At 31.3% G+C, this 10,437-nt stretch overlaps 1 protein-coding gene across 1 annotated transcript; it reads left to right on the top strand.

Moving 5' to 3' along the window:
* The first annotated feature begins 1,073 nt into the window (after positions 1 to 1,073).
* On the top strand, positions 1,074 to 6,861 carry LOC134723747 (protein PFC0760c-like). Its single transcript, XM_063587293.1, has 6 exons — positions 1,074 to 1,717; positions 2,739 to 3,277; positions 3,746 to 4,209; positions 4,754 to 4,796; positions 6,159 to 6,260; positions 6,726 to 6,861. The coding sequence occupies exons 1-6, from the start codon at positions 1,710 to 1,712 to the stop codon at positions 6,839 to 6,841; spliced, it is 1,272 nt and encodes a 423-aa protein (XP_063443363.1). The 5' UTR covers positions 1,074 to 1,709; the 3' UTR covers positions 6,842 to 6,861.
* The last annotated feature ends 3,576 nt before the right edge of the window (positions 6,862 to 10,437 follow it).

The following is a 10,437-nucleotide window of genomic DNA, read 5'->3' as shown; positions in this document are numbered from 1 at the left end:
AGAAAAAATAGCAATTCGCAAACAACAGCAAAGCCTAAGAAAAAAGAAAAGCCTGTGTTGACAGAAGAGCTAAATTCTAATTCCACAGAGAGAAAAGAAAACACAGCAAATTATTCAAGATTTTCATATGTATCCACCAACCATAAAGGGCCTACTGCAGTAAGCATGGGAATGCCTACATTTCAGAACCCCAATAGCAGTGAGTCTGTCGCAATGATACTAAGACACATTGGAATGCAAGCTGGCATTAAGCGATACGGTAAAGATAATGATAGAGACTGGACTTTCGTCTGCTGTGACGGAAGACCACATAGTCTCTTCCAGAAGATACTGAATGAAGCTGTTATCTGTACACATTGCATTAATAACAAGGCGTGTTCAGATAAAGCCTCTTTTACATCAAAAGAAGAGTACACGCAACACCACAAACGCCAACATTCCGATTTACCAAGTGCGTATCAAAAGGAATTCGACTGGCTTTATCTTAGAATAGGCGGGGGTCATTTTGAAATGAATGCTGTCAAGGCCTTTTTTGAGTTGAACTGGATACCATATCTTGAAAAGATGTGCGAGCTCATGGGATTCAACAGCCCAAATGCGAAGAACTTTGCTAAAACCTGTAAGGATCATCATGTAGCATGGCAACTTCTTCTTACATTTCACACTTCTGCTATGCGCGAAATGGTTATACCATTTATTAAGCATATAGAAAAAAACCAAGGAGATTCCTCAGCAGCTAACTTTATATCTTTTTATAAAACAGTATTATCTCATATTCCTAGACATCAATATTTACATTTACAAGTATGCAGATTTTCGCAGGCATTGATAAATTTACGTATGGGAATGAGGCGCAATAATGCCAAGATAGTCGCTAGTGCAAAATTTCACTTAAAAGAATTGTTCTACGGTCGACATCACCCACATTACCAGAGCATTGAACTTTTTGACACCGTTCAGTACAATACAATGCCAAATGTGGTGAAAACTATTTGGGATAACAACATATCTTTTACGGTGAGTGGAGACAGCTCAAAAGGACAAAATTTGGATTTTCTGCTAGAAGAAAAAAACAAAAATGTGAAACAATATCTGCCGTCAGGATCAATTCCGTCCGACGAGACATGGAAGGCAATATGTTGCAATCTAAATTTTTTTGAAAAATTAGAAAGTAAAGTTTCAATTCTCCTTGGGTTAAAAAATCCTACTGAATTTGGTACGAAAGAACTTGACATTGATAACGCCATTAACAGTTTTAGACCTGTATTACGGAGGTACATTTCATCAAATGAGAAAAGCTTTGTCTCACTTAAAGGACTAGAACTACATCCAGATTTGTTACAATTTTTACCAATTTCTACTGGAAAACGTTTGCAAAAAATCAAATCGGAGATTTTATGCCAACCCATAGAGATTGTTAACAATGAACCCGTATATGTTACAATAAATGAAGAAACCGATTATCAACACAAGCTTTCAAAGGAAAGATTAAGCATAAAAATACAGAAACTTATCGACCAATTATCATCAGATGAACTTTTGCAGAGGCATTATCAAACTATTTTGGATTCCTTAAAAAGTCCCCTAATCAAACGTGATGTCTATGTAACACTTTATTTTGAATTGAAAGACGTGGTAAGCAGCATAACATCAGTGTTCGTGGAGTAGATGGGAACGAGAACTATGATTTCATATATTATACATCATACATGGCTAGGTAAAATTAGTACAATAATAGCTTAACTGTTAAAAAAACCCGTAGTTATGCTTATTGTGATGTTTGTGTGTATAACTTATTACAGAATTTACTAGAAAATTCTAGTGAATTTTGTTATAAGTTTAACACATAAACATATTTTTTCGTCAACAAAAACGGAAAATGTCTATTGGTGATATAAACAAGTGTTAGTTTGATTTTGAAATTTATATATACACTGATGATTAAGGCCGAATAAAATATCATGTTTTTTCTAAAGTCACTAAAACTACAAATCAACATGAAAAGATAATACTTATTTATTTTTGTTTAACGATAGAAAAATTTGATATAAAGATAATTATCAACAAAATCAATTGCACATAAAACAATAGATATGTAAAATCATACGACGATTAGCGCGGTGAAATTATCAGTTTTCTCCTGGTAAATGTGCTTTCCTTTTTCAAAACCCAATTCAGACACAAACCTCAGTAGCTGTACCAACATTCAAAACACATGATCGTCCCTCTGCTCATTGTTATACATTAAAGTTTTTAATTGTTGTTTTTAATAACGTGAAAAAATCTAAAGAGTAAAAAAAGATACATAGAATAAACGATCGCTCATCATTTTGCTCATAAAAAGTATATGTTATACGATTAAAAACTTAAGACGAACGAAAAAATGTAACGTTCTATAATTAAAAAAAAAAAAAAATGTTCTATTTTTTCGATGACTTTATATGTGCTATGGTCTTAATATGATTTTTTTAACATATAGCAAAAAAAAATTCCATCTATACCACTGTACACGCTGTGGATGTAATTTTGTTTACACAATTCTAAAGAAAAGTGATTGATTACAAGAATGTTCAATCTGACGAATAAAAACATGCGTTTAAAATAATTAACCTACTTTTTGACATATATGTATAATCTTTATCAAACGATACTCACTTATATATATACGATCTGTAGTAATTTATATATGCATGGTCTTTATTAATTATTTATAAAATCTTTTTGTATTTCTAAATTAGGTATGATTCAGAGAATGATCCTTCTGAGGATGAATTTAACATTGATGATGTTGAATCGTCTACTCCAAGAAAACCTAGAAAACCCGGCGAAAGAAAAACTTATGATACGCTGCAGAAAAAGAAAACATCAGAAATATCCAATGAAAGAAGAAAAAAATCGACTGCTTTGCGTGGTATAAAACAACAATTTAAAAGACTTAAAGAATTGAAACACCTAAATGTGACTTTTGCGTTCGTGTGCTTCGATTTGACACAACAACGTCAAACTATTAAGAGAGATGGGAAAGGAGCCTATTATGATAATTTGCTCAATGGTAGACCTATTGTGGATAAAAGGGACATACAAAGAAAAAAACAGAGGGATGGGTTGACGGAAACGTATTTCCCTCATGAAGAAAATTTAAGAGAAACCCAGTTCATAACACCTACAAAATTGTCGTGTGGTCCAGGAGTGTCCCGAAATATTGCCAGAGAGCAGATGGAGACACTGCAAGATGTAAACATTCAGCCAGGTCATGAGAATGACTCTTACTCACATGGTATGATTACTGTCATAGTATAACGTTATGCTGTTTATATTACTACTCTAAATTATTGCTTTCATTTTTTTTAATACACGATCTATTTTTAGAAAGTGTTGCTTCATGGAATTGTGTTTAATCAGGTATTAATGAATTCCATAAACATTTGATTTTAAGAAACGTATATACCTTCATTATTGTTTGCAAGTATTTTGCTTACTTCGCCATGTTCACATATTACAGACGGAAACCTTTCATTTGACAATTATTAAGATAAGAACTCAAAACAGTATAATCAATTGCAGGACGTCCGATGGTATTACATGTATTACATGACAAGCAAATATAGAGAATCAGTTATTTTTGTATCTGCATATATAATATACCATATGACAACATGTACTAATATGGATGTATTGATTAACAATTTTATCTTAGATAAGCTGAAATAATCTGAATATTTCCATTTATTTTTTTTACTCATAGATGTAGCAACTCCACAAAGGAAGGTCACAAGAAAGAGAATTAGGACCGTAAAAAGTAAACGTACGAACATTATTGCTGCAGTAGCTGATGATGATAGTGACAATAATGATGTTGATGTGAATAACGATTCAGCTGTTGATGCTGTTGCTTTTGATGCTTCGAAAAATAATAATGAAGATGAAGATGGAGATATCGACGACGTTGACGACGGCGCCGATGATGACGACGACGATGAGGATGATGATGATGATAATAATAGCGATGAGGATGATGATGATGATAATCATAGCGATGAGGATGATGATAATGATAGCGATGATGATGACAATAAGGATGACGACGACGACGACGACGACGACACCAATGATGATGATGATGCTTTAGCTGCTACTACTGATGATTTTAAATTTGACGACGACGATGACGACAGCACTGATAACGTGAATTTACCACGACTTTACAGAGTAAGTTATCTTAATTTGAATTTTTGAAATACTAAGGCTTTTCTATCTCAGAAATATATGACCTTAGCTTTATTTGGGAATCTTTTAGGTATCTTGGTCCTTAAACTTTATTTGGCCTTTCTAATTTTAAACCACCGGAGATAAATTCATAGTAGTAAAAATAATGTATAGTGGAAAAACTATTGCATATAATTATATTTTTTTTTCAATAACAAAACTATATTATAACAATACATTGAAATGATTTGATATATTACAAAAATATCTTTTTCATACATTTTTGGACATACTTCATATACACATGCATTCGATGCGGTGACCAATTTAAAGAAAAAAAGTAAAAAGAACTGGAACAAGAAAACAATACGTCACTTCGTATTATGAACCTAAATAGTTTGCCAATACAAATTAAACAAACAAAAATAAGTTAATATAACAAGTCGTTTTTACCAGAAATTTCACAGACTTGAAAAGGCATATGCATGCTAGTGGTACCTACAAAACATAGACAAGAATTGAGCATACTTCTCCATTATTATTGCAGAATAACTTATCTAATGTGAAAAATACAGATCTATCGAAAAGAGGTAAGTCTTTTAATTACAATAAATGTGCGTCCCTGAGAGAGGTATCTGAATCATTTATCTAATTTTGTCTTAAGAGAAAAAGTATGGTAAAATATAAACGACTTAAACTATTACGTCGAAGAACAGACATAACTTATGTATGTGCCTGTCCCAAGTCAGGAGCCTGTAATTCAGTGGTTGTCGTTTGTTTATGTGTTACATACTTGTTTTTCGTTCATTTTTTTACTTAAATAAGGCCGTTAGTTTTCTCGTTTGAATTGTTTTACATTGTCTTATCGGGGCCTTTTATAGCTGACTATATGCGTTTGGGCTTTGTTCATTGTTGAAGGCCGTACGGTGACCTATAATTGTTAATGTTTGTGTCATTTTTATCTTTTGTGGATAGATGTCTCATTGGCAATCATACCACATCTTCTTTTTTTATATAACATCGGCATTCGAAAAAAAGACAAAAATGAAAATAAAATTAAAAAAATTGAAGTTGTAGAAACCATTAATTCGTCATATTACGCACTATATAGTATACTCAAAACGTAGCTGCTCAAGAAGTACTTAGTTTGATTCGTCTTTGTGTGTGGAGCAGGATCTGTTTACTCTTCCGGGCCACCTGAGAACACCCTCAGTTTTTTGTGGGGTTCGTGTTGCTGAGTCTTAAGATTTCTATGTTTTGTCGTTTGTACTATTATTTAGCTGTTTGTCTATTTCTTTGTTAGCTATGGCGTTGTCAGTTTATTTTCGATTGATGACTTTGACTGTCTCTCTGGTATCTTTCGTGCCTCTAATGTACATTTCTTAATTGTATTTTATAGCTAATGATGACAAAATGTATTTTACTGATATATGTTCGACCAAGTACGATATAATTTATTAAATCATTCATGCCTCTGACAGTTGAATATATGCCATTTGTTAAAATAAAATTAACGGTCCGAATTTTCTTGCAACAGATGCGCATTTGGACAATACATGTCTCTTTAGTGATGCTCGTGGTCAAAATATTTGAAATCCAAAGCTTATATAAAAGATGGAAGAACTATAATCCAAAAGGTCCAAAAGGTATAGCCCAATCCGTGAAAGGAATCAGAGCTTTGCATGAGGGAGATACATTCCTTAATTTATAACAATTTCTAATATTTTGTTACAGCAAATTTTAATAACACAAAAAATCTGTTCATGCCAGTACTGAAGTACTGGGTACTGGGCTGTTGATACCCTCGGGGACTAATAGTCCACAAGCAGAGGCATCGACCCAGTGGTAGTAATAAAATTAACGGTACCAATTTTCTTTAAAATGTTTCTATATTAATTGTCATACTTGAAAGAAAAAAAATCTAAAGATTTTTTTTATTTATATCCCAACAGAAAAACTGAAAAAATTATTCAACGAAAGAGCCAAAAAAACAGAGCTGAATGATGCCGAATCTGATCATAGTCACGATAAAGACGGTAGCACCTCTACAGAAGGTAATTATTTCTCATACTTAACAATTCGATCATAAAAAAATGTAGTTCGTATGGTTAAAATAGGATATGTATTGAAAGCTCACTAAAGATGTCTGTAAAGCATATGTGAACTTTCTTAGTTGTAGGGGAAATCATAAGTTATATTCGTCAATTTGTCTTTGCTAAACACTTAAATATGCACATTACGATGACGAAACTTTGGAAACTTCAACTTATTCATTCATTCACCATGTTCACTAGCAATTATATTTCGGTGAATCCACTTTTTAAATTTCTGAATATAATATGAATATCTGAAAAAACTGCTTTAGGAAAATGTAAATTCATTTTCTCATTCGAAATTGATTACTTTCATTCGCTGTACGCGCCTCCAATATTGTATTGATCAAGAATATTTTTGAAAGAAACTACTTTGAAAACTTTATCATGAAGTTTGTGTAAAAAAATATTTTTGCCGTTTTTCAGAAAATACCTGTCGGTTTTGGACATATGTGGACGACGAAGATCTTGAGGCACGAAATGCTTTCCAGCCTAAAACTGGGAAAAGATGTAGAAAGAAGACAACGGTATTAGACATTTAAATTCATGAATTCAATTTAGGTGACACCAATTAAATACAATTTGAAACTCTAGAATGCTTTTGTAGTTGTTATATAGTATTTATTTTGTATATTTGTTCAATATAAGTAAAGTCGCAAACTTCATAAAAACATTTAAAGTAATTATTTATTTTATCTTTATTAAATAGAACGTGTTTTTAAGTTATTTTGTTAATCTGATAGTCGATATAAGCTTAAAACAATAAAGACAACGGCACCTGTTGAGTTTATTCACCAACAACATTACAATGTGGATGTGGTTAATTATAATATCAATTACAGTACCAAATGTATAAATGACAAGCTGTCCTAGCAAGTTATGTAATAAAAATAAACTCAAGCATTAACAATTTAGTGGTAACAAGGTCATTATTGTTTACAAATTGTAAATTTCGGTTAATGGTTATTATTGCTGTGAATAACTTGAAACATGCGTATCCGTTTACAGTTTTTTATATGATTTCTAATGACTCTCTTAAAAGATTTTAAATACGCATCAATAACAAAATTGTTAAGTTTTAATTTTAAGATATCGACAAAGTATTTCAGTCCTTGTGGTTTCTTATTAAAAATCAAGCTTCATTCAACAATAACTTGCGTATTTTTGTTAGGACAATTAGCTACTTGCATATATTAATGGAACTTAAATAAAAATCAATATTGAATTTTTAAGTTCGTACGAATTAATTGTAAAAACGGGATTATATAAAAGATTTTAATTTAAAAAAAAAAGGGAAAAAAAGGAGAAAATGAATAAAAAAAAATCTTTAAATGCAACAAACAGCACAATGAGCGACAGCAAGTTTTTACTGTCATGTTTATACTTTAACCAGTCAATTAAACTTAGTTTATCTAGTAATTGAATTGAATATAAAGAAGAAAATTATTATATATATCTAATACTTTTGATTTATTCATTTGCCTCAAAAATTATCTTATTTCTTACCTTAGAGGTGTATTTGTATTATTTTGTGTAAATATTATTATCCTTTGCAATATGTACAAGACACATTAATCATAATTTGTACAAAATATAATATACATATGTGAAGTTGTTTTTTGTTTTGTTATTTGTTTATTTGTCACATTTAAATTTAAGAAAGATCTTTCCATAAGTATTTTTGATGCATTGTTAATAATTGTTATGCCATGTTAGACTGAATGTGCTGATTGATTTGAAATAAAGTATATTATATTTAATTATAAACAACATAGAAATTATCAAATATTTTGCATCCAAGTATGAATTATTTTAATCAGCATATATCATATAATTAAACAATATATTTACACATTGTGTTTGATCAGTATATTATACACTTTGGTGGGGTTAAATACCATTAAATAAATCATTTCATGACCAGTATTTTTTTCAGTTATTTTCTATACATCCGCAGTTTTTTTTTATTCTTATAATGGTATGACGTAATTGTAATCGTCGTCGTTGTCCGACGATAATAGTAAAAAGTTTCTAATTAACAACTTGACTTTGAGAGTATTTATAAATCTCCATGAAGTTGATCCACAAGGTTCCATTCTTAAAAAAGGAAAGTTGTGATTGATTCGAGGGTTTATGTGTCAGCTACTGAGGAAAAAAGAGCACACGTACAATTCCACCTGGCAGACCAATTATATCATAGTGTGGTTTCAAACCTGAACTTGTTGGTCATTACGTAGATTACTTTCTTATACCATTTGTTCAAAATCAGTCTACAGTGGAGATCATTTTTAACATCTCATTAGAACTGTCAGAATAATCTGTCATAGAACTGTCTTAAACTGTGATAGAACAGTTATATACATAGAACTATCAGAATCAGTACTAGGTAACCTGATAAAATCAGCTCTAGGTAGAACTCTGAGGATCAGTTATATGGTAGAACTGTCAGTATCAGTTTTAGGGTAAAACTATTCTTGTTAGAACTGTCTAAATCAGTTCTAGATAGAACTGACCAAATATATTCTAGGTAAGAACTGTCTAGGTGTCAGGATCACAGATCTACAAACTGACCTAGAACAGTTTTTCTGACAGATTCTGTTTGATGAGAGGTTAGAAGTTATCTTCACTGTACACACACATATATATTTATATATAGAGAGATTTTGATAGAGTCTCAATTTGAATTGACATGATTCATTTGTCATTGTGCAATTACCGAAGAAGGATATCTGTTATCCGAAATATCTAATATTTGTATATTTTATAGTTATTTAATATTTGTATATTTTAAAGTATAACATCACCATTAAATAACTATAAAATATACAAAAATAGATATTTCGGATAACAGATATACTTCTTCGGTAATTGCACGATGACAAATGAATCATGTCAATTCAAATTGAGACTCTATCAAAATCTTGATTTATACAATTTAAGCGAACGCTAGAACAATTTTAAAATTTCCAAACACACCGCAAAGACTAAAGAAATATGCCAAAAATAAAAATAGGTATTTACGATGTGAAATGGCACAACTCTAGATTTCCAAAGGTTGTGACAGTTGAAACTGATCCACACCTAGATAGATTGAATGTTGATTGTTGCTATTTTGAGACACTAGTAGAGCCCAGGTGGTCGTGTGGTCTAGCGGGACGGCTGCAGTGCAAGCGAGTAGGTGTTACGATATCACAGTAGCATGGGTTCGGATCCCGGCGAGGGAAGAACCGAAAATTTGCTAACATTGTTGGGTTCCTGTTTAGACGAGTTGTATATTTATATATATATATATATATAAACGAGTCTAAATTGAAAACTACGTTCAAACCTATGATTGCGTTGGATAAAAACCGCCATTTTTATACGTGTTATGTAAAACAAATTTTCCAAAAGACCAGAAAGTGAAAAAGTATGTTTAAACAAAACGCATTTGACTAACAGGTCGAACAACTGATGTTCTTTAACCCTGCTATTGCCAAATAAAATTGATCACAAGATGTAACAAAATGGATCTCAATATAAATTTAATTATAAACAGAAAATAATTAACTTGTGGCCACGATGTTATGCAACAAGCATAAGGTGTCAATATCATTGTGTACACCAGATCCAGATTTCAACAATAAATGATGTTAGGGATCGTCACGGTATTTGGAAGGCCATAAAACATGTAACCTCATTTTTTAGATATACTCTTGATATATATACTTAAGATACTACATCGTTTCCATCAATATCATTGGGAAAATTAAACCCATGGCAACAGATGTTTACTTATCTCGTACCCAAGAAACTTTATTTTGTGCTGTGACAGTTCAAATAAAGTCAATGTTCCACGAGTTAATGTATTTCTATATTTATTGAAATTCATTTTAGAAAATAAATTAAATAAATGTATTTGAAATTGATGGAAAAATTATAAACAAACAATGGGTGCGGCAATTGGTGCAGTTCCGTCACCTGAAATCTGTGACATATTTATGTTCGAAATAATGCATCTAGTTATTTCTGCATTTCAATATAAAGACAAAATATTCTATCATGCCATGATGGCACATATAGAGACGATCAAATGTCGTTCTTAGATGATAATGTAATTAAAGGTAAAAGATTTACAACATATGGCATTCTTGACCTT

Source organism: Mytilus trossulus, chromosome 6 (genome assembly GCF_036588685.1).
Source record: "Mytilus trossulus isolate FHL-02 chromosome 6, PNRI_Mtr1.1.1.hap1, whole genome shotgun sequence".
In the NCBI taxonomy this organism is placed as follows: Eukaryota; Metazoa; Mollusca; class Bivalvia; order Mytilida; family Mytilidae; genus Mytilus; species Mytilus trossulus.
The sequence above is the reverse complement of the archived record's forward strand: the minus strand, read 5'-3'. Positions and strand labels throughout refer to the sequence as shown.

What these genes read in the sequence shown, in the direction of transcription:
- LOC134723747 (XM_063587293.1), top strand. An exon ending in TACAGATCTATCGAAAAGAG is followed by an intron (nt 4,797 to 6,158) that starts GTAAGTCTTTTA and finishes ATATCCCAACAG; the next exon opens with AAAAACTGAAAAAATTATTC. An exon ending in CGGTAGCACCTCTACAGAAG is followed by an intron (nt 6,261 to 6,725) that starts GTAATTATTTCT and finishes GCCGTTTTTCAG; the next exon opens with AAAATACCTGTCGGTTTTGG.